At 36.7% G+C, this 25,974-nt stretch overlaps 1 protein-coding gene across 4 annotated transcripts in view; it reads left to right on the forward strand.

The window, feature by feature from the left end:
* Nucleotides 1-25,974, forward strand: part of LOC136844147 (uncharacterized) — an 85,992-nt gene that overhangs the window by 16,110 nt on the left and 43,908 nt on the right. For all 4 annotated transcript variants that reach the window (XM_067113161.1, XM_067113173.1, XM_067113177.1 and 1 more), the window contains exons 3-4: nt 19,523-19,729; nt 22,019-22,278. In XM_067113161.1, coding sequence (XP_066969262.1) covers nt 19,523-19,729; nt 22,019-22,278 — 467 coding nt within the window. The remainder of the gene's footprint in view (nt 1-19,522; nt 19,730-22,018; nt 22,279-25,974) is intronic.

Raw genomic sequence — 25,974 nt, forward strand, 5'->3', positions numbered from 1 at the left:
TTTATTATCTTTCTGTTAATGTATGATCGATTGTTCACTTTACGTATGGATTTAAGGGTCCATAGGGCTGAATAAGCAGAATTTGTTTTTATAAACATAAATATTTTGCTTTGATGGACTTTTAGATAACAGAGCGTCTGTAGATTACAGCAAAATGATATTCAGAACCCTAATATTATACACATTTGAATTTCGGTTATTCAGATGAGACTGATGAAGATTATGAAAATCTCATTCACTTGCAATGAGACTGATGAAGATTATGAAAATCTTATTCACTTGCAATTGGAAAAATGTTATTCATTATTAAAATTTTTTTTAACTTTGATTTTTAGCTATCTTCATTTGCATGTTGACATTCCCCTTTTCGTGTTTAACATGAAAAGTTCAATCGCTGAGCAGAAACACTTGAAAGTAGCGTCACAAAGAAGCTACGAAACTCGTCTGTAGCGTCGGAACAACAACGCTACAAAACTCATTTGCTTCTTGGAAACGTCTGCAAGTACCGACAAAGTAAGGCTAGGAGGTCTCTTTCTGAGCTGAAAAGCTTGTTAGTAGCATCGCTGGAATCTAAACTATATCAGTCTTTAAAACACTTTCATTAGTGACTTATCCGTTGCTGCATGAATGTTTTTTATCTTCTCTACATAGTTCTTGGACCTTGATTTCTTTCTTCATTAGAGCTGCCGGTTGGATTAAAACAAGTAAAAAACGCGCCGAAGTTTCTTCGGGGCAATCGAGTTTTCTGTACAGCGTATAATCAAGGCCACCGAAAATAGATCTATCTTTCGGTGGTCTCGGCGTAATGCTGTTTGAGCATGAAACTTTAACCACGGCCCGGTGGTGACCTATCCTATATCGTTGCCAGAAGCATGATTATGGCTAAATTTAACCTTAAATAAAATAAAAACTACTAAGGCTAGAGGGCTGCAATTTGGTGTGTTACATGATTGGAGGGTGGATGATCAACATACCAATTTGCAGCCCTCTAGCCTCAGTAGTTTTTAAGATCTGAGGGCGGACAGAAAAAAGTGCGGACAGAATAAAGTGCGGACAAAGCCGGCACAATAGTTTCCTTTTACAGAAAGCTAAAACGACACATTAAGATAATACGACACATTAAGATAATAAACTTTCTAGTAGAGATTCATTTTTGCGTTTAGGTAGGAACCAGCAGTTAGAATTTATTAGTGAAGACAAATTGGAACTTCTTCTTAGTATGGAGGTGCCTTTATATTTCGTTAAGAAGCTAAGATTTCCCGAGTCATATCATAAAATATACCTGATGCTCTTTTTTAAGCTGAAAATAGTAGTATAGGCGCCAAAAGCCGCCTCTGGTATTCCAGCCAACACTGACTGTAAAGACTGGCTACTCAGGAAAATCTGTCGTGCAAGGTTTTCATTTTATTTTAAATCTTTTTATGTTCTATTTTTTTTTTTTTTTTTTTTTTTACTGTTTGACCAAAACCAAACTTTACGAGAACTGGATCGTTTGAGCTATGGACGAATGACCTTTGACGTGATTGCAGACTGTTGAAGTCACCGAGCAGTTTGCGAGCTCTCTCTCTCTCTCTCTCTCTCTCTCTCTCTCTCTTTCTCTCTCTCTCTCTGACCTCATTTCCTCATTTTCTTCGTGCCAGGCTTTTAAATCATTTCCTGATGTTCAATAGGCTTTTGTTGAAGGTCTTTGGTCAATCTGTTTATGTTACTTTCTTCTTTTAATTAGTATTTTCTTTAATTTATTAGTCTTTGTTCGTTTCTTAGTATTTCTTTGTTTGTTTCCTTCATGTGGCATTCCCTTCTCTTGTTATGTTTGCATGATTTAGATTTCTTGATAAATCACCAGTATATTAAAGTCTGTTTACAATTTTTTTAAATATTATTATTATTATTATTTTTATTATTATGTTTTATTATTATTGGCAGCCTTGGTTGCAGTAATCTTGTATTATTATTCAGAACAATTAAGTGTTCAGTAACATTGGTAAAATGCCAAAGTTCATTAAAGGGTTTAGATAAAAATTTCCCAAATCGACTTTATTAAAATAGTTATACGACAAAGTCCTTGTTTCTAAGTATAAAGTGGTTCAGTTCACATGGCAAATTATCCCTTTCAAGATCAGAACACGAAAGTGTTGAAATTCGTAACTGGAAGTAATGTTGGAGACCAGACGCTTTTCCCAAATATTTATTAATTTGCTAAGACAAAGTCCTTGTTTTTTTAAGTATCGTGGTTTAAATGGGTCAGAGATCTGTGCGTAATTTTAGAGTCATTTCCAGACTACAGGGAAAAAGTGAATTATTATCGCCATTACAATGACCCTATACCCGTAAGGGGGAAGGGCGGGGTTAGTGCCGTTAGTGCACTTTACGTGGTGCACTGTAGGCATTACAAAAGAGTGTTTCAGCGTTTCTTCGGCCCCTCTTTTCACTGACTTTAGCGCTGAATGGCTGAAAGAGCCCCAGTGCTTGGCCTGACAGCCTAAATTTCATAAAGCAATCAGTCAGTCAACCTTTGCTTGATATTGCAGGAATCAGGACTGGTACACAAACAAGCAAGCGCTCGATATTCCAAGACAATGAACAATGAACTTAAGATGACCCAAATACCAACTGAATATGATCGGTAGGAATTTCAATATATTTCAGGGATATATGATTATAATTCGTTAACATTTGACTGTAATTTAAGGGGGTTAGAACCATCAGTGCACCTCACACTATGCACTGTAGGCATTACTTAAGGTTCTTTGCAGCGTCCCTTCGGCCACTAGCTGCAACCCCTTTCATTCCTTTGACAATACCTCCGTTCTTATTCTCTTTCTTCCATCTTACTTTCCACCATCTCCTAACAATTGTTTCAACATTGTTTCCAGCGCTGAATGATTTCAAAGGTCCTAGCACGGAATGACCTGACAGGTTCCAGAGCTGAATGACCTCATAGGTTCCAGAGCTGAATGACTTCATAGGTTCCAGAGCTGGATAACCTCAGGTTCCAGATCTGAATAATCTCAAGGTCCCAGAGCTGAATGACCTCATAGGTCCCATCGCTTGGCCTTTGGGCTAAATTTCATATTCCAATTATATTCACACAAAAGAGACGGCTTTCCCTCGACGGAACCCTGAACTTGAAAATATCTCCATTCAAGTTCCGATGATACGTCTCGACCGCCTAATTCCTTAACTATTTACCACGCCCACAGGGCGTGGTGGGTCCTCTGCGTCATACAGTAAGGTCGTGACACGAAAGGCGTGTCTAAACAGCACATCGGAATGACATCATGCCTGCGAGCTGGTCGATAGTACCACGCCTTCAGGGCGATGATTAAGGACTGATTTGCCGAAGGGCCGCGTCATTAGAGAAATTTTAATATCCTCCAGAAGGAGGAGGGGGAGGGGGTGAAAGAATGCACTCCATCATAGACGAGATTCGAAGGTCGTCTTCACTTGGATGGTAGAATGAATATTCTTGCATTAACATGGAGGAGAATTTAGATGATATTAGCATGCTCTATTGTCTTGTTAAATCTGTGGTGTGTATGGAATATTCTATTTAATATTCTATTTTTTGTGCATCGTTATGTGGTCTATAGACAATCTTGAACGATATTTGATTCTTACAGATACATTTATCTTTTAACTATTTATATCCATAAACAATTCACACACACACACATATATATATATATATATATATATATATATATATATATATATATATATATATATATATATATATACATTTATATAATATAAATATATATACATATACATACATACATATATATATGTATACATGTGTGTGCTTGTAAATATTTCATATATACATATATATATTTATATTTACATGTATGGAAATATATATACATTAATATATATTTATATGTATATAAATATATGTATATACTCGTATATTGTATATATATACACACATAAACATACATAAACAGTCGTAACTTTTTATCACAGCCAGAACATCAAGACCCATAAAACTTGCTTGGCAAAAGTAACAGAACAAGACCACTTTAATTTGCATCTGGTTTGCATAAAATGCGATCCCGCGCCTATTATACGCCGCTCTAACTAGAACATGAAAACGTAGTTCATCTCTCTCTCTCTCTCTCTCTCTCTCTGTGCACTGACGAATTTGGCTTCATTACTCAGCGCTTGTGACTTTTATAAGATCTTCGGCGTGGGCTGTGTTGGACGAGTGCATGCGCGCTTGCGCTCACGCACAGGCGAGAACGAGACAAGAACTCTAGTCAGAAATGTGAGGCGTTAACCTTTCTCACGTGTGACTTTGTGAGAAGGTCTCCGATGTGGCTACGAGGTAATGGTTAAAAGTCCGTGATATCCAGAATCATTCCTCTTTTGTTGCAGTTTAAAGATTAACTTATCTTTCGTCTTGTCTGGGACTTATTTTTCATCTCGTTTTGAGTTTTCTGTGAGAGAAAACTATTGTGGCGGCTTTGTCTGTCCGTCCGCACTTTGTTCTGCCAGCACTTTTTTCTGTCCGCCCTCAGATCTTAAAAAGTACTGAGGTTAGAAGCCTGTCAATTGGTATGTTGATCATCCACCATCCAATCATCAAACATACCAAATTGCAGCCATCTAACTCCAGCAGTTTTTATTTTATTTAAGGTTAAATTTAGGCATAATCGTTCGTCTGGCAACGATATAGGATAGGCCACCACCGGACAGTGGTTAAAGCTTCATGGACCGTTGCTCATGCAGCATTATAACGAGACCATCGAAAGATAGATCTATTTTCGGTGGCCTTGATTATACGCTGTAGCGGCTTGTACAGAAAACTCGAGTGCGCCGAATATCCTTCGGCGCATTTTTTATTTATTTATTTCATGTACATTAGTTATTTTTTTTTTTTATTTCTTTCAAGGAATTGCACGCAGTGACTTTCATATTTACAAAGACACTCAAAAGGAATGTTTTAATGCTTTCGGAAACTTCTGGAACTCATCCAAACCGACGCGAAAATAACCAGATAGTTTATCCCTGAACAACTTTAATTTTACAAAAAGTTTATCAGGTAAAAGACGTTTCTTTCCTATTTTCACGTATAAGTAAGACTTGACGTAATGACTTCAGAATTATACTGAACGCATAATAAAAATCCACAATTATATATCACTATGTAAAATATTTGACATAGTAATATATTTACTATGTAATTGTGGATTTTTATTACATAGATTGTTTTTCATGAGATTGTGAACTTCTTAGCATTATACTGAATGCTATAGTGATTTCAGCTACTCTTGGGGCTTATCCAAGCGGACGCAAAAATAGCCAGATAAGTCATTCTCTAAATAACTTTGATTTTACAAAAAAATTTAAACAGGTATAAGACGTTTCTTTCCTATTTGTACGTGTAAGTAAGACTGCACGCAATGACTTCAGAATTATACTGAATGCTATAGATTTCAGCTACTTTTGGAGCTCAAATAGAGCTAGATAAATTATTCTTTATATAACTTTGATTTTACAAAAAAATTTTAAGGTGCGGCTTGCCTAATTTAGTGCTTGACTGAGTCTTGGCCAACGTGTTTTTGCTGCTTATTCGCATTTTTAGCTGGCCTTATACCAGCACGGTCTCTTCTTCTGAAAAAAAGCAGCAAATAGTCGATCTTATTACGTGCAGAGTTTTGTTCAGTTTGAGTATATCTTAGTTTAACCCACCACTGAGCATTTAGGGCTGTCAAGCCAAGCATCGGGACACTTTCAGCCAATCATAGCTCAAGACGATTAAAAGAGGGAGTTAGAGTGGTTGGATAGCAAGATAAAGAGATCCAGAAAATATAAAGAGATGAAGTACGATGATATAGAGGTAAAATGATTATTATTATTATTATTATTATTATTATTATTCAGAAGATGAAACCTATTCATATGGAACAAGCCCACCAAAGGGGCCATTGACTTGAAATTCAAGCTTCCAAAGAATATGGTGTTCATTAGGAAGAGGTAAGAGGAATTAAAGGGAAATAAAGAAAGAAGAGATCCCACTTTTTAAAAAATAAAAAACAAATAGATAAATAGATAAAAATGTATTGAAATGCAAGAAGATTAGTGTTAGGTTAGCAATGCATTGCATTTTCGAAGAAGCAAAAGAGACATTGGACAGCACGACTGCATGTAGGAAGCCGGAATGCAGGCAAAGTTAAAGGCTAAAGAATGCGTGCAGCTAGGGGCCGAAGGGACGCTGCAAACTCCCTGTATCAATGCCTACAGGATAGCATTTTCCCGAGACGTAACCGAATACCGAGGCCTTTCCCTCAAAAAAGCGGGACGCCATGTCTTAAAAACTAACCATAGAATTTTCTTGAAAATAATCTCATTATGTTTCCCTCACCCAAATTTCATCTGGATTACTAACCTACCTACCTAACCTAACATAACCTAACCTAATCTACCTAACCTAACCTGACTTAACCTACCTAAAGTAACCTAACGTAACCTAACCTACCAAACCTAACCTAACCTAGGGGCATGGCAAAAAAAACCGGGCTAGCGCAGTACTAGCATACATCCCAGGAATTTGCTACAGGGACACGTGAAGGAACATTTCCCTTGCCTCTGTTTAGCGAGTAAGGAGAATCTCGAGGGTGAGATCAAGATCGTCACTGGAAGGAAATCAAGTGAACTTTGAGGCGGAGAGACAGCGGAAACAAATTGAAGATCTCGCCCCGGAATCCACTAACCTTTGGTCCAGGTTGTCAAAAGCTTTCCCCGTTATAGAGTTCGGAATCTTTTTTTGCCTTTTGTAATGTTTAATTTCGTTATCATGCTCAAATTAGTACGGTAATTGAGCTTGCGTCTGGGAGAGAGAGAGAGAGAGAGAGAGAGAGAGAGAGAGAGAGATCAAAAGCTTTCCCCGTTATAAAGTTATAAGTTGTTTCTCCCTTGGTTTAATTCCATTATCATCCTCAAGTTCGTACTGAACTTAAACGTAATCAGAAAGAGAGAGAGAGAGAGAGAGAGAGAGAGAGAGAGAGAGAGAGAGAGATCAAAGCTTTTCCCCCGTTAAAAGTTTCATAAGTTGTATTTCCCTTTAGTTTAATTCTATTATCATCCTCAAGTTCGTAATGAACTTAAGCTTGTGTCAGAGAGAGAGAAGGGAGAGAGAGAGAGAGAGAGAGAGAGAGAGAGAGAGAGAGAGAGAGAGAGATACCGTAACAACAACCCCTTGTAATTTCCATCAATGCTGTGACTAACAGAGCGATAATGATAATGTTTCTTAATGATAAAAAAATTAATGTACGTATGTAAGTGAATTTTATTTTATATATTTTTTTTAGAAATTTGGAATTGGATAGTTCATGATGAAGTTTCAAGTGAACTGGAAAATCTTTATAACGAATTCTCAGATTCGTGAGTGCAGTGTGATTTCTCTTTGTTACAAAAAACAGAAGTGCGGTTGAAGATAAATTACCATCGTAAGATGATGCAGATTAGACTAGGATGCCAATACAGATCAGTTTTCGATTTCTCTCTCTTTCTGATTGTTTTATGAATATATATATATATATATATATATATATATATATATATATATATATATATATATATATATATGCATGTGTGTGTATATATATATACATATATGCATATATGTATATATACACATACCCCCATATATATATATGAATATATGAATATACATACACACACACACACACACACACACATATATATATATATATAGTCTCGGTAATTAGGCAGCTACTTGGAAATCTTAGCTTAATGTGTTTTTAATTTTTATATATTTCGTTAGTATTTTTGCTGAAGATTTATTATGACAATTCATTTTATTGTAATTTATTGATTCTCATCCTTGTCGGTTTTTCAGCCTGATGATGAGGTTTTATACCTCAAAGCTTATACAATAAAGAATGTTTCTTCCTAGTCTTAGCAATATTATTTATCATTAAGCTATATATATATATATATATATATATATATATATATATATATATATATATATATATATATATATATGTGTGTGTGTGTGTGTGTGTGTGTGTGTGTGTGTGTGCGAGAGAGAGAGAGAGAGAGAGAAAGGGTAAACCAGTTAGCTTTTTCCCTTTTTTTTCAGAATACCACAAAGATACACATCCATTTACATACCGAACCAGTGAAAACTTTACCTGGAAAACGGCGAAAACAGCCAGAAAAATGCCTCATTAGAATACAACAAAACCGCTCATCCCCAAACCAACACACAGTACTGAGCATCCACAAAACAAAACCATCAGATGCAAACAAGACAAAACTCACTCTCCGATTCCAAACCGAAGAGGTAACTCGAGAAGTTAAGAGGGCATTATGGCTATTACAATTACATATGTATCTGGTCAAAAGTTTCCAGTAGAGTCTATATGCTTCGAGAAGTCATTTGGATGCGGAGGAGACGAGAGAAGACGGCGTCTCGTCCCCAGCCCATAAATCGTAATTAGAAGACGTCGGGAGAGAAACGAGCTTTCTTTTAAACGTTCCATGACCGAGAGGCAAAGCCCAGAAAGTGGTGGGCTTCTCCGATTTCTCTTCTTCTTCTTCTTCTTCTGCGGTTAGGGTCCAGGAGGCATTTTCCCGAGATGTAACCCAGTACCGGGACCTTTCCCTGAAGAAAAAAGCGGGACGCCATATCTTAAAAACTAACCATAGAATTTTCTTGAAAATGATGTCATTATGTTTCCACACCCAAGTTGCTATGTAAGAACCAATCTGACCAAACCTAACCCAACCTAACCTAACCTAACCTAACCTAGGGGCATGGCCAAAAAAACGGGGGTGGTGCAATACTAGCACACATTTCAGGAATTTGCGCCCAGAAGAGACCTTTCAGAAGAGTTTGTTCTTTCCAGTGGAATGAGATCTTGCATCTCGTCGCTTGAAAGTGACTTTGTTTGATTTGATTTGATGGGAAATTTAGGGAGTCAGGCCAAGCACTTTAAGGGGCAATAATTTAAGGCCATTCTGTGCTTGAGAAGACAGTGAAGAGAGGGGGGGAACACCCCACAGTTGCACAAATTAGTAAAAAGTATATATATACATATATATATGTATGTATATATATATATATATATATATATATATATATATATATATATATATATATATACTTCCTTGTGGAGCACACAACTTAATCGTGCAATGTGAAGGCAAACGGGACAAGCTGGACAATCCACGTTGTCCACTAGCCTAAAGGCAAACGTACGCTCGTGATAGAATACACCCCTGAAGAGACATGAACATTTCCGCCTCGTGCCAACGTGTTACGGAAATCAGTTGTTGAAGAATAATCATTTCTTTATAGAGGTTATGTAAATGTTGCTTTTGAAAATCTGATATAAATGATGTAACGTTTACGGTTCTGAAGTGAATCATAACTGAAAGAGTTGAAATAAAAGATATTTTTTTCTTTTTTCTTGTTTCTCACTCTTTATTAATCTATTAATTTATTTTTTTTCTTTTTTAATAAGTGAGATCTCTTCTTTCTGTATTTCCCTTTACCTCCTCTTACTTCTTCCTAATGAACATCTTTATATATTATTTGGAAGCTTTAGAATTTCAAGTCAGTGGCCCCTGTTAGCTTTTTTTATATGAATAGGTTCCATCTGAATAATAATAATAATAATAATAATAATAATAATAATAATAATAATAATAATAATAATAATAAAAAGAAGAAGAAGAAGAAGAAGAAGAAGAAGAAGAAGAAAGAAGAAGAAGAATAAGAAAAAGAAGAAGGGAGATGCACTGGAACTGGAATATAGAATTTAGTCCAAAGGCCAAGCGATGGGACCTATGAGGGCATTCAGTCCTGAAAGGGAAATTGAGAATAAAGAAGGTTTGAAAGGCGTAACAGGAGAAAAACCTCTTAGTTGCACTTTGAAACAATTGTTAGAGAGGGTGGAAAGTCAGATGGAAGAAAGAGAATACAACGGAGGTACAGTAAAACGAATGAAAGCGGTTGCAGCTAGTAACGCCTACAGTGCACGACGCGAGGTACACTCACGGCACTACCCCCCTATGGGAGAAGGGAGATGAATAACATTAATGCATGTCTGTGAAAATGAAGGTAACGACCGGAAGGTGTGATTGCAGCTTTACCGAAAGGTCACTGATCATGGAAGGCGTGCGATACTAATTCATACTTCAGAAAGGAAGAGAGAGAGAGAGAGAGGAAATTAAAGCTTAATGATATAATGTAATGGAAGAGAATTAAAGACGCGATTATAGAAAGCGTGACGTAATACATTGCTATTTTAAACCTTTAAAAAAGGAAAAGGAAACTGAATGAAAGGTCATGAAAGAGTATAAAAAACAAGAATTTAAGAAAAGGTTACGAAGGAAGGGAAAAGTATTAAATGACAGGCATTACTGGTTCATAATTTCGAATGCGGGTTAATGCAGAGATATTCATTTCATTTCTGCTTTCTTACATCGTCGTATATATTGTGCAATAATAATAATAATAATAATAATAATAATAATAATAATAATAATAATAATAATAATAATAATAATAATAACAATAATAAAAGTAAAAGTAGTGTTAAAAATATTTATGTACAGAGTTAAAAACGTTATCTTTAACTATGTGCATAAATATTTTGAACACTGCTGTAACTTTTAATTCTCGATATTATAGCCTCGTTACAGGGTCGCCTTGTTTCAATAATAATAATAATAATAATAATAATAATAATAATAATAATAATAATAACAAACCTTTCAGACAGACTTCTTGTATCTATTCAGTTCAAGAATTACAATGCCACTCTTATCGTTGAGGATAGGGGACCCATAGGATTCAATAATTATCTTGTGTGTGCGTGTGTCTCTGTGTGTGTTTGTGTGTACAGACAATTCTTTTAAACTTCTGTTTCTTTGTAAAGATTTTAAACCATGCATTTCCCTATGATACTACACTGCCCTAAAATGGAGAGACTGCAGTATCTGCAAAAAATACAAAACTGAGAAAAACGGTAGATATTACAGTTTTCCCTTGCCTTACTACTGATTTTGCAGATTCTGCAAATGGGACCCCATAAATACTCGTGGAAAGCATTGAAGAATCATTCTAAAACTGCAGTGATTTGTGTATTTTGTGTTTCACGAGCCCAGTAGGTGGCATATTCAGAAATTTTGAAGAGTCTGCTGTTTTCCATTTTAGGGTAGTATACATATCAAAATACCTTGATTCCTGCAATACTATTTATATACCAAAAAACACTATTAAATGATGCTAAGAGTACATTTGATATTATGGACATTAGTGAAATCTCGAGGACTAGTACAGAAAATATTTCCTTGAAGCAAGTACTGATATTCAAAACGATCTGATAGAGCAGTCAAAGTGATAAATGACTTCGCAGCCAAAATGCAATCAGGGGAAACGGATTTATACCCTAATGGGCAGAAAATCTCTCCCTGCCCCCAGTTATGTGTCAGGAAAGTTACTGACCAACTTAAAGACTAGGTTCCGCTACTGCCTCGAGTAACCGAAGGGAGATTTGGAGCGGTGTTCACTGGGCCCTTGTACTTTCTATTCTCAAACTCCAGAGTTGTCGAAGGATACTAGCGAGTTTTCTTAGGTTCGTTATCATGCGATCTGACTGACTGATTAATTCTTTAAAATTCGCTGTAAAGTAACGGACTGTGTCACTTTCAGCCATTCAGTGCTTTAGACTGAGAAGAGGGAGTTGGAGTGTTTGGGTAGCAAGATTAAAGAGAGGAAAAAGGAATGGAAGTAAATTAAAAGGCTAAAATAGTGATAGTAGTTTCAAACACCCTTCAGTAATGCCTACAATGCACAACATGAGGTACCCTGACTTGGAAAAGGCAATAAATTGAAAAGGTAGAGACCCAGATTAAGAAACTGATATGGAAAGAACTGTCTGCTGACAGCTGTCAGATTTCTTCTTCTGCGTTTGTTAAATATGACCCTGAACTTGCAAACTTACAAAAGCAAAAAGAGAAAATAATATCCCACTTCAGATGACTTGAACTTATCTGAGAAAAGTATCACCATCTCAAGTTTCGTAAATCATACGACCACGTTTTGGCTACCACGGGAAAATATACAGTGGTAATTTTTTATGCTAATTCATCCTAAGCATAGCATGTTAGCCCCAAAAACACGATGACAACTTTCTCTGACGATGTCTACTTCTTATCAGTGTCTAGGTGTATTAATAGGCAGCAGATGTTAGGCCACAGATGGCGTTCGATTGCCAGCGTCACTATGTGAGCCCTTGCATGTACGTGAGAGAACGCTCTTGTGTGCGCATGTGTGGGTGTGTGTTTGTATAGGGAGAGAGCGAGAGAGAGAGAGGGAGAGGGAGAGAGAGAGAGAGAGAGACAGGCAGACAGACAGATAGAGAAGTTCACATGATACTCGTGTATGGAACCATATCTTAAGAATATGACAGGGGAAAGAGAGAGAGAGAGAGAGAGAGAGAGGGGAGAGAAGCTCACATAGTACTCGTGTATGGAACCATATCTTAAGAATATGAATGGTGAGAGAGAGAGAGAGAGAGACATAATATCTCGTGCATGGAACCATATCTTAAGAATATGAAGGGGAGAGAGAGAGAGAGAGAGAGAGAGAGAGCAGTAAACGCCTTGGGAAAGTATCTGTGAAATGCCCGCTTTCACAAACACGATGGAAAAGAAAATAATGGGCCGTGGGCTAAATGCCAACAAACAACAGCTTCGTCAAGTAGAACTGATTATTGTTGATTAGTCGAGATGAGGAATGCGTGCCAGTGAGAGGAAGGCGCAGTAGAATTTAGTGAAGCAGAAACACCTACTTAAAGAGATCCCGTTAGTGTAGGAAGTTGATAAACTTTTTCAGATTTATCCATCATCTTACTTATTTTAATTCATTCACGTGTTCATATCCATATCTTTAATCCTTCACTTTGTCAGTTTTGTATAGTAGATATTAGGCTTCGAATAGCATTCAATTCTGTTACAAATTGACTTCTAAGAAAGGGAAACAATTTTCTTTAACAACTGAGCACTTCTAAAGCATATTACACATTTATTGAGAGATCACGGGAATTTCTGTTTATAATTTTAAAATAATTCCGTCTGAATCGAACGAAACTTCAGCTATAGAGGAATTGTAAATGGAATTTATGCAATACATGGCAATCAGTCCTTTAATATACAGATCTAGGCCGCCAGTAATAACGAGACCACTTTCCGTCATCTGCAGTCTTCTCAAGAGAGAGAGAGAGAGAGAGAAGCCCAAGGAGAAAAGAGATAGACAGACAACAGACGGACAAAAAAGAGAGATAGACAGACAGACACAGACAGACAAAAGGAGAGAAAAGGAGAGAGAGAGAAGAAAGAGAGAGAGAGAGAGGACACATATGGAAAAAGAGCGATCCAAGGAGAGAATGAGAGAGAGAGACATAGAGAGAAGGAGACAGAGAGTGGCCCATGGAGAGAGAGAGAGAGAGAGACGCAAGCCAGGATATAATACCTATTCATCCATAAACAAATGAGAAACCCAAACAAGAAAATTGGGGTGTGGTAACAGGATCGCCACCACACAAGCAACGACAACCTTGCCAGAGACGGAACCTTTTTGTCCTTTGTTTTCAAACCATTTCTTCCCTGTTTCTGTTCCCTGGGGGTTGACAATTATTGATAATTAACCTCCCTTTTTAAACCATTCACAAACCGGAATGAAGCGTAGGACCGTATCCAGAGCCCCGTTTCCAATGGCGGCGAAGGCTGGTCTAGTTCTCCCAAGGTTAGAGGCCAGATTCGGCGAGCAGCAACTCCGGCGTTGTAGGTCGCACTCATGGCTGTCTAAAAGCAATGTTGTTGGACTTTAGATGTTGTGACGTTGCTGGACTTCAGATGTTGCGCGTTCGCGATGTTTATGTTTATTCGTTGCAAAAAGGGGAAAGCGGCTATGAAGGAAAAATGAGAAAGATTATCATTCTTTCTCTGTAACGACAAGAACCCGGACATGTTCAGGTTACTAGTTATATTTTGCTTGTTTGATAAACAAGTAAAAAATGCGCCGAAGTTTCTTCGGGGCAATCGAGTTTTCTCTACAGCCACTATAGCGTATAATCAAGGCCACCGAAAATAGATCTGTCTTTCGGTGGTCTCGTTATAATGCTGTATGAGCCGCGGCACACGAAACTTTAACTACGGCCCGGTGGTGACCTGTCTTATATCGTTGCCAGAAGCACGATTATGGGTAACTTTAACCTTAAATAAAATAAAAGAAATTCCGAGGATAGAGGGCTGCAATTTAGTATGCTTGATTATTGGAGGGTGGATGATCAACCTACCAGTTTGCAGCCCTCTAGCCTCAGTAGTTTTTAAGATCTGAAGGCGGACAGAAAAAGTGCGGACAGAGTTAAGTGCGGATGGACAGACAAGGCCGGCACAATAGTTTTCTGTTACAGAAAACTAAAAAGACGTGAATAATTTGTCTCACTTGATATAAGAGAGAAACTATTTGATGATGGGGGACAGTGCCTTCATTGCATCTCACGCGGTGCACTGAAGGCATTACTTAAGGTTCTTTTGCATCGTTTTTTCGACTCCAAGCTGCAACCCCTTTCATTCCTTTCACTGTATCCCCGTTCATATTCTCTTTCTTCCATCTTATTTCCCACCCTCTCCTAACAATTGTTTCATAAAATACAATTACGAGGTTTTCCTTCTGTTACACCTTTCAAACCTTTGGCCAAAATTTTATATTCCATTCCATGTTTAAGAGTTTGTGGAAGACTTTACTATTATGCTTCTCTTAATCCTTCGGTATAGATCTCGTGTAAAATTTTAGTAGATTCAAAGTTCAATGATTTTCTGTATTTCCCATAACCTTCTGTTACTTCTTTCTAATGAACACCATATTCTAAGCTTGAATTTCAAGTCAATGGCCCTTATGGGCTCGTTCCATATGAACATGGTTCATCCTCTGAATAATAATAATAATAATAATAATAATAATAATAATAATAATAATAATAATAATAATAATAATAATAACAACAACTTTGGTCGAACATTTTAGAAAACTGAAGTATCCACTGCAAAATAAAATATCTCGCAGTCATTCTCGTGCGTTCCTTCTCATGGGATCAAAAGCGCGCATGCGTGCACAGAGAGACATGTCGAGCAAAATATAACATAGTTCTTTCGACCCAAAGGATTCTTTCGTGACGACCTTGACGAGGACTCCGATTTCAAAAAACCTGAATTAAATATAGTTGTTTCTCTAGTTCATTTTTGTAATTCGTAATTTTGTCATAATGCATATCTTTCTATAATCCGATTTGAGCCCCTAGGCGATTCGTGCCTCCAGTGCGCCTCACGAGGTGCACTTTAGGCGTTGCTAAAGGGTGCTTGCATCGTCCTTTTCGTTCCTAACTACTCCTACTTTTTAGCCTTTTACTTGACCTCCATTCCCGCTTCCTTTCTTAAATCTTTTTTCTAACCCGCTCTAGCTATTACAGTTCCTAGTGCATATGCAGGAATTTCTCCCAGTTCCACCTTTAGATCCTTGTACTTCATCTGCTTTATTTCTTGTATCTCTTTATCGTGCTGTCCAACCACTCAAACTCCCTCTTGTCAATTTCTTAAGCACTGAATGGCCGAAAGAGCCCAATTGCTTGGCTTGGCAACCTAAATTTCATCAGATTAGATCAAATCATCAAATCAAATAATCCCTTTCAGGATATTGGTTTCTTACACTTGATCACATTTTTAGGCAATGGCCAAGTATTATCCCTCTTATTCAACAGCCTATGCTGAATGGCCCCAAAATGCCCCAGTGCTTGGCTTGGCGTCAAAATAACATTAAATCAAATCAAATAATCCCTTTCAAGATATTGGCTACTTACGCCCAGTCACATTTTAGGCAATGGCCAAGTATTATCCCTCTTATTCAACACTGCCCCAATCACTGAATGGCCGAAAATGTCCCAGTGCTTGGCTTGGCGGCCTAAATAACATTAAATCAAATCAAACAATCCCTTTCAGGATATTGGCTACTTACGCCCAGTCACATTTTAGGCACTGACCAAGTATTATCCCTCTTATTCAACACTGCCCCAAGCACTGAATGGCCGAAAATGCCCCAGTGCTTGGCTTGGCGGCCTAAATTACATTCGATCAAATCAAATAATCCCTTTCAGGATATTGGCTGCTTACATGATCATTTTTTAGGTACTGACCGTGTATCCTCTTATTCAGCAATGCCCCAAGCACTGAAAGACCGAAAATGCCCCAGTGCTTGGCTTGGAGGCCTAAATTACATTCGATCAAATCAAATAATCCCTCTGAGATTATTATTAGCTATCCATGCCCCGAACCACGTTTCGATCACTGACCAAGTATTATCCTTCTTTTTCAATTTAGGTTATTCAATGTCCTTGCCAGCCAAAACCCATAGTTTCATGAAGGTTATCAGGTTTTTCAAGGCCGACTTATGCAACGCCCATGCAAGGCACCTTTGAGGGTCAAACTATGCTTGAGGGCAATGGCAACTGCTGCCCCTTAACTCTCAGAGTGGAGGTTTCCTTCATGTTCGCCTGAGCAGCTGAGAAATTGCACGAGTGCACATGTACCTGAGGATATTTATAACGCATAAGATCGCGCGATTATGTAGCCACACGTGTACGCACGCAAATTTCTTCATGCATGCACAGATATAGGTGTATGTATGATACTTTTGTTACGGAATTATTTACAATAAAAATCAAACCAAATAATCATGCATTCATTATTATTAATTAGCCGCTTCGTGTACTTACACCCAATATATATATATATATATATATATATATATATACATATACATACAGGCACACACATATATATATGTTTGTATGTATGTATGTATGTAAAATCTGCTGGTCACTTTTTACTAGACACATATGCAATTGTAATAGCCATAATGCCCTCTTAAAAAGCGCGAAGAATTCGAGGAGTTAAGAGGACATTGTAGCTATTACAATTTATATATATATATATATATATACATATACATGGTATATATATACTCTGTCTATTTAAACAAAAACACACATATAACAAAAGACACGTAACCATCGGCATTCTACCCGTGAGAATATTTACCAAGGCAACCGCAAAGGATTTTCTCCGTAAACAAAAACAAAACAAAAAAAAAAGCTGAACCAGATAATTTACATTCTTTAAAACAGCTGTTTCGTAATTTTTTTTTTTTTATACCAGTTCCTGCGGTGCACGTCTCAAGGTTCAACAAAGCTGTACCATTTTTCAGGAAGATTATTTGTGTTTCTGTGTTTCTTTCGTTTTTCCTGTCCTTGGAGGACAACTTACAGATTGCAGAAGAAGAAGAGTGAGTCCCAGTTCTGTAAGGAGTAGAAGGGCATCTTGTGATAAAGCTTTTACGTAACCCCAAAACAAGTATGAACCATAGAGGTTTCATAAAAAGCTGTGACCTTAAGGTGAATGGTATGGAAACTAGATTAAAAGGATGCAGACCAAGGTCTCATTAGTCTTCGCCTGCTTGGTGGAGGTAGAGTACCTAAGGGCGTGGCTCTTTACCCCTGTGTGTTGTGCTTCGAAATCGCCTCTCCTGGGCATTTCAAGGTTAGGGATAATGGTCGGGCATAAGGTCACAGGGAGGAAATTGAATGCAATGTTGATTAGCTGAGGAAAGATATTGTGACAGAGAACTGAAAATATCATATGGTGTATTACGTCATGGAAATTGGGAATGAAATGAGGATATAGATAATGCAAAGACGATGCAAAGGAGAATATACATAAATAAATTAGTGCCTCAGCACTCAAAGTAACATATAGACATGATGTATACATACATACACACACATGTATATATGTATATATATATATATATAAATATATATATATATATATATATATATATATATATATATATATATCATATATCAACTATCGTTTGATATCAATCAACCATACCTGCCAATAACTTGCACCGAAGGGAATTATAAATGACAAGTGCTTCAGCCCCTAGGATTCGAACCATGGTCTAGTTGAGATATATATATATATATATATATATATATATATATATATATATATATATATATATATAAAACCTAACTTTTTCAAAAGCAAGACAATTTTAGGGAACTAAGTTCAAAACATATTCAGCGTCAAGTATTCGATACACTGTAAACTGGACAAAGCAAGTGATTAGAAATAGGTAAGGTGTTATTTGATAACCGCTCTCACAACGCATCTGACCTTGATATGTTGTTAGGAATTCTCTCTCAGGAAATCATATCTCAATTTTATTTCATTCTTTCTCAAGCATTGCCTTTTCTTGATGCATTGCTTTGTATTACTGGTACTTAATGTGGAATTTATTAAAACTGATTTCTGGAAGATTTTAAGTGTTTCATGTTTTCCTTATTTATATCTTTCGTGGAAGCTGTAAACGTGAAAGCACGGACTTGTTTACAAATAGATTATTGTCCAATACTAGATCTAGATTATTCCTGTCATAAAATGCTTCGTGTGTGTGTGCGTGTGTGTGTGTTTATTTTCACAGTAGCTTCCAGTTCAGTAAAGAACAATGAAATGTCTTACGTCACTTACTGCAGGTCAGGATTACACGAGTGACCTTCTCATTGTCGTAAAGAGAGTTGTGTCTGCGACTGACCACGGAAGGTATTGAGAGCGAATGCCAAAGTTGCCCACTGGGCAGTAACCTGTTCATTGCACATGTGACTTGCTGGAAATTCAAACATACAAAAAAATTAACCCACCGAAAGTATATATATTTTTTTTTTACCATTATAAACGTAACACACAAATCCTCTCGCGTTCGTCACTAAACCGATCGGTTTCACGCCCCCGTAAGTGCCAGTTTGAACGCGGCTCGTGTTCTCCCTCAAGGTATGCGGTGAGAGCCGCCAGTGTTCTTACCTCATACAAACACACACCCGCCGTTCTCGTTACTTTCACCTGAATCAGCGCAAGCGAATGTCACCTACGCAGGTAGCACACGCTCAGTATCTGAGGTACTTCTCATGAAATGCTAAGAATCATTATTACTCTATCAGTCAGATGGTAGCCGATGAAAGCTTTACTTTACTCATTCACTGCGTTCTCAGAATTACTCTTGCTTTCTAGAGGAGCATTATTCTTCTAGATTTCATTATTTCTAAAGGTCATCGTGTAAAAAAGAGACAGCTATGAGTAAGATTTTTATGATTATCTCGGAACTGTTATTTGAATACTATGTCGGTTTTTATATCAGGTTACCGCGGCAATTCGTGAAAACCCAAAATAGCCTCAAAGCTGACCGCAATTTTCCAACATTTCACATTTTTCGTTATATTTCAAACCTTGATACAAATCTATTTACCTTTTATTTGTTTATATTTAGTTTTAATATCGTTGTAATTAAAGCATCCTCTAGTGCTCTAGAATGTTATCTTGATTTTATCACATCTTCATCTCTGTTTTCTCTCCGATATTTCAGACGAGATAGAAAAACGCCAAGCCAGCGATGACTCCAAGAAAGTAGTCTGTTATTACACAAACTGGTCAGTGTATCGCAAAGGATTGGCCAAGTATACGCCGCAGAACATCAACCCTTACCTGTGCACTCATCTCGTCTATGCCTTCGGAGGCCTTACCGACGACTTCGAAGTGGGACCTTTCGATTCTTACCAGGATATTGAACAAGGTAGGTCCTTTAGAGACGTGTTAGTCGTTGCTTGTTGGCTTTGCATATAACCTCTGGTTATCTTGGTTTAGTTTTAGAATGCCTGGTCTTCCTTGCTCTACCGATAACCTCTGGTTAACTTGATTTAGTTCAGGCATGTCTGGTATTCCTGACTTTACCAATAATCTCTGGTTGACTTGGTTTAGTTCAGGAATGTATGGTCCTCCTGGCTTTACCGATAATCTCTGGTTAACTTGGTTTAGTTCAGGAATGTCTGGTCTTCCTGGTTTTACCAATAATCTCTGGTTAATTTGGGTTAGTTCAGGAATGTCTGGGCTTCCTGGCTTTACCAGTAATCTCTGGTTATCTTAGTTTAGTTCAGGAATATCTATTTCTTAGTCTTAATTCAACAAAGAACTGTTTGAGATCAGGTACGTACAGATTCTCCGAGGTAGGTATAAGACTGCACGTCAGTTATAATGGATTCTATGCTGTTTATTGTTTATTATTAAATAAAAATGACGACATTGCCTACTAATATACTTTTCTCGTAAGAGTACTTTTTTTATATATCTTCGGTTTTCAGCAGCTTGATTACCAAACACATCATTAAGCAAATATTTCTTTAATCATCCATACGCATTGTGTAAGATACTTCTGGTACAATTTCATTCTTCCAGTGAACGTATAATGAGGAAAATTAGATTCATATTCGTCAGGTAACAAAATCTAAATGATCTCATTACGTCATCTATCGAATGTCGTAACGGCTACTTTTGTAACCGTTAGTCGCTTGCTCCAAATAAATGGCTGAGAAGTAACGGTAATTATCCTCACTTGATTAAGTAAGTAACGACTCCTAATCAGTTTACGACATCGTGAAACAAGAAACACTTCGAAGACTTAAAGGGCATCAGACTTTCCCTTAAGATAACAAGGCTGATTGTCATCATACCATCACGTCAGCCGTGCCCTTGTATTCACACTATCCATCACAAATCCCGTTCAGTTCGTGTCCAACCTCAGGGCTTCACAGATTTAGCGTTAAGAAACTTGCATTAAGCACCGTCACGTCACGTCAAAATATTCTTTCCTAGTAAACGCGTCGTGATATGACGGTGGACGCCGTGTGCTTGATGGTGACGTGACGTGATGGTGTGAACAAGTCCATTCGATTACGTAAGAAATTCTCACTTACTTTGACGTGACGTGATGTGTCGGTGACGTAAAGTTATAATGTGAATACAGCCTTAAATCTTCTTTGAACGAAGCTCCAGTTATGATGTCTCGATTGAGTATAATTTCTTTGATGACAAGTGAATGAATGAACTTATTTGAATAGTATAATGCAATGGCTGTTGTCACTATATTCTGTTAATGAAAATATACAATGAGATCCGTTTTTACCTGAATTAGTTTTGTATAATTTCCAAGTAGGTGCTTTTTTTTATTAGTCAATCATAGTTTAACGTTTTTTTGGCTAAATTTTTATTATAAGTCATTACTGTTTTTTTTTTAAATATATATCTTTACTTTCCTTAATTTCTTTTAAAGAAATATCTATGGCATCATATAAAGCAGTTTAGCAACTCATTCATATATCAAATATCTTATCATAATTCAATTGAACAGCCAAAACATTTGAACTATGTTATTCTCAGCATCCTCGTCTCGATTTGGTTGGTCCAGAGGTCCACATCAGGCCAGATTTTCATTCCAACACCCCCACCACACTTTAATATGCATCCTTGCTTGTACAAAGCCAGCCTAACCTAAACAAAAGGACCTAGTATCAGTGATTCTCAAACTGGGTGCCGTGGCACCCTGGGGTGCCACAGACAGTGCCCAGGGGTGCCGCAAGAATGTCATGAATTTTGTGTTGGTTAGATCTTCCTGATGAACATTTGTAAAAAAATGTTTTGCAGAAGTCTTCGTATAATTATTATCAGTGTGTCTACTACAGTATAATATATATATATATATATATATATGTATATATATTTCCTTATTTGCTTAAAGGTGATTATCATACTTTTTTTATGTTAGCCTGCGTTCATAACGCTTAAGTTTATCTAATTCTTCTGATATGCTCTTGGTTTGTACAGTATATTTCTGCATGTACGGTGTGCTGATTTTGGTTTGAGTATGGATAATAATTTTATTCATTAAACAAGAAGTTAATTCATGCGACATGGTGGGATGGTGAAGAACGGGTGCCACGGTAATGATTACATTAGTTAGGGTGCCATCACTAAATAAAGACTGAGAACCATTGCTATACACCCTCATGCAATCGTCTTCTGCCACCAGGCGGCTACGCAAAATTCAACGGTCTGAAGCAGTACAACAAAGGGCTGAAGACTCTCCTAGCCATCGGAGGCTGGAACGAAGGATCTGGACGCTTCAGCGAGCTGGTGTCCCTCCCGGAGTACAGGAAGACCTTCATCCAGTCCGCCATCAGGCACCTCAGGAGGTATAACTTCGACGGTCTCGACCTCGACTGGGAGTACCCAGCTTCCCGGGATGGATCCGCGCCCGAGGACAAGGAGAACTACGCTTTGTTGGTTACGGTGAGTTGTTGCCTTTTACGTGAGAGTTTAGAAATGTTAGAGGGGGACTCATTTTGGCTGCCTCTTGTCCTAGGGACTGTTGGTATATACATATGCTGACAGGGTATGTATGGGAACAATATAAAACAAATATTACCTTATGCAGCACAGTGCGGAAGTTGATGCCACTGTAATAAGAGTTGAAATCACGCGCAAGCATACAGTACGCTGACACAGACAGACACAATATATACATACATAAATACATGTATACATACATACATATATATAAATATATGAAATATATATATATATATATATATATATATATATATATATATATGTGTGTGTGTGTGTGTGTGTGTGTGTGTTTGCGTGTCCGTGCATGAAGAAAAGACAGATTTGCGAAAATCGTTACTATGAAAGTCACATTTCTCGCAATCACTGAAGATCGAATGAGCCCCTAACGATATTTTTTTTATTTGTATAATCTTCGGATGAATTATGAAATACCGTCTTTTCTCTGTACCCTGATTCCCAACCATAGATTATCCTCTGTATTTTTCTACAAAACAAATCTAAAACGAACCCAGCGTCTAATTCTCTGCGACCGTTATAAATAATTTTCTTAGGAAAGAAAATGGGAATTGTATAATGCCACAAATTCTGTTTCTATGTAGATGTTATCAAGGAAATCCGTCATTGTTCTGTTTACGTGACATATCCAATTTCAAGGCCAGCGAGTGAGATAATGAATGTATTGTCTTCATTATACACATTAATTGGAAAATACCACGCTTTTCTCCATTTTAAGTGACTGATAAAATAAACATAATTTACACGATAAACGAAAAAATCAGGCGTTTTTTAAAACTGTAAACTTAATCAAAATGGGAGAGATAAGGAATATATTGCCATCATTAAACACATCAAGAGGAAAATACCAGATTTTTTTCCTGTAAATATAAGTAAACGATTGATATAATAAATGTATTGTTTACATGTTACACGATAAGGGGAAAGTCAGGCATATTTTTAAGCTGTAAACTTAATCAAAATGAGTGAGATAATGAATATAATCTGTTCGTTATACGGGTCACGGGGGAAAAAATCAGGCATTTTCTTACTGTAAATTTAAGTAAACGAGTGATATAACAAATGCATTTTTTACATTTTAAACGATAAGGGGAAACCCAGGCATTTTTTTTAAACTGTAAACTTAATCAAAATGAATGAGATAATGAATATATTGTCTTCATTATACGTCACCGGGAAAGAAATCAGTCATTTTTTTTACTGTCAATCTGGTCAGATGGAAATCCTTAATCCCTTTTGTTGACAAACCGGATTAAAAGCGAATTTCCTTCAGCTCTTAAAGACTGGGTGAAATATTCTCTCTCCAACCTGTTTTGCAAAGATCAAACAAGTCCCGTATCTGCTTAAGCAGCTCCTGAAGATCTTTTCTCTTTTCTTATCTCTTTTTATGTCTTTCTTACATTGTCTTTTAATAAACAACTGCAATAAAAACTCGTTTAATGTCAAGGTTCTTTCAATAATGGTAAAGAAATACGGTACACGTTTCAGAACAAAAGGCAATTTGAATCTATTTGCATTGAATTAAATCTTTTTTTGGAGCGAACTATGAAAGTAGTACTTGTGGACCTTAAATGGGAGTAGAAATTAAAATTCAGTATCTTATTATTGTTCAAGGACTGTCTCATATCCTTAGCTACTTTATCCAGTATAGTAAGTCAATTCTGAGTATAATTTATAATTTATGTAGGAGCATTATGTACATATGTCTTTACTAATCAGACAGTTGGACTTATTGTTTTGCAAGCCAAAAACATTCTTGAAGGAAAACATTGAAAAATCTGAATTTGTTCACACTCGTATTATATATCAAATTGAAAAAAAAATTGTAATGCTCTCATTTTTTAGTGAATTGTTAACGAAGGACAAATAATCGTTTTGTTTGCGTCTAAGTATTTTGGTTTCCTTAGAGAAATTTCGAAAAACTGAAGATGATCTTACTGCAGGAATGTCTCATGTCCTGACTGATAGTTGTCTTAGTTAAAGGACAGGAAATATATTTGATTATAAGGCAGTAAAGGATAAAATTCCCGAAAATCTGAGTCATTAATAGGTTGCTTGTTTTATGCTTTTCTTCTATCTCTCTCTCTCTCTCTCTCTCTCTCTCTCTCTCTCTCTCTCTCTCCACTCAATGCATTATTTAGCCCATTTCTGAAGTAGATGAATATCTCTATGCATCTTTACAATTTTTTTCTTCATTCCATACTCTCTCTCTCTCTCTAACTCTCTCTCTCTCTCTCTCTCCATTATTTACACCAATTCTGTAGTAGCTAAATATCACTGAGTAACTACATTTTCCCTTCTTCATTGCATACTCTTTAAACTCTCTCTCTCTCTTTCTCTTATCTCACTCAATCCTCTAGTCTGTCTATGACTGTCTGTCTTTTCTCTCTGTCTCTCTTTGCCTCTATCTCTTTCCATTATTTACAACAATTATGTAGTAGCTAAATTCTGTAGTAGCCCTAGATACTCAAACTCTCTCTCTCTTTCCATTTTTTCTTCATGTGCATAGCTAAATATCACTCTCTCTTCTTTTTCTTCTCTCTTCTCTCTCTCTCTCTCTCTCTCTCTCTCTCTCCCCTCAATGTACACCTTTCGCCTTATACAACTTAATTTTACACTCACTGAATAATAAACGGGATTATAACCGCTACTGAAAATGGAGAATCTTAGGTAGCACTTCCGTCGCTACGTAGCGGAATGATTTGAACGAACAAGAAACCCATTTGACTCGGCAATAACCTTCGCTAATTATTGTGGTCACGCCTAGGAGGCAAAAACAATATGCGTGACCTTTTGACATTGAATGTTCTTCATGGGTTGAGATTCTTTATATGATTTGATAAAGCTTTTTATTATTTCTCTTTTTGCATTGAGTGCTTTTGGAGTGATTTACAATATATAAAATATAAATATATATATATATATATATATATATATATATATATATATATATATATATATATATATATATATATATATATATATGTACAATCATGAATCTACAAATGTCGCTTAACATCAAATCCCCGCTGCCTCAGGAATATCCCCGATGGGGAATTATCACCGAAGGATTTATAGCCCAATGGTAACGTCGACTGGGTTGCTGGATGCGCATCTGTGTCGTGGGATCGAGACTCGGCAGTGCCCGTCCATTTATCATATAAATTCCCCTTCGGTGATAATTCCCCATCGGGGATATTCCCGAACAGCGTGGATTGATATTAAGCGACATTTGTCTTCATGAATGTATATGAATCACTGTGTGATAAAAAATGTCAAAAATATATATATATATATATATATATATATATATATATATATATATATATATATATATATATATATATATATTGATGTGGATATAAAGTGTATATAAGATATATTGAGAATTATTGAGATTTGTTTCCGTTAAGTAGATAAATATCTTCAGACCTTCCATTATCTGTATTTGGCCAAGATCTAGAATAAGGATTATATTATTCTTATACTATTATCATCAACTGTAATTATTTACTAACATTAAATACTATTACTATCAGTGATAATCGTAGTAATATTTGACCCGTATTCAGCAAGATCTGATAATTCATTCGACAAAGTACTGGTCACTCACAGTCATTA

This window comes from Macrobrachium rosenbergii, chromosome 2, assembly GCF_040412425.1.
Source record: "Macrobrachium rosenbergii isolate ZJJX-2024 chromosome 2, ASM4041242v1, whole genome shotgun sequence".
Taxonomy (NCBI): domain Eukaryota; kingdom Metazoa; phylum Arthropoda; class Malacostraca; order Decapoda; family Palaemonidae; genus Macrobrachium; species Macrobrachium rosenbergii.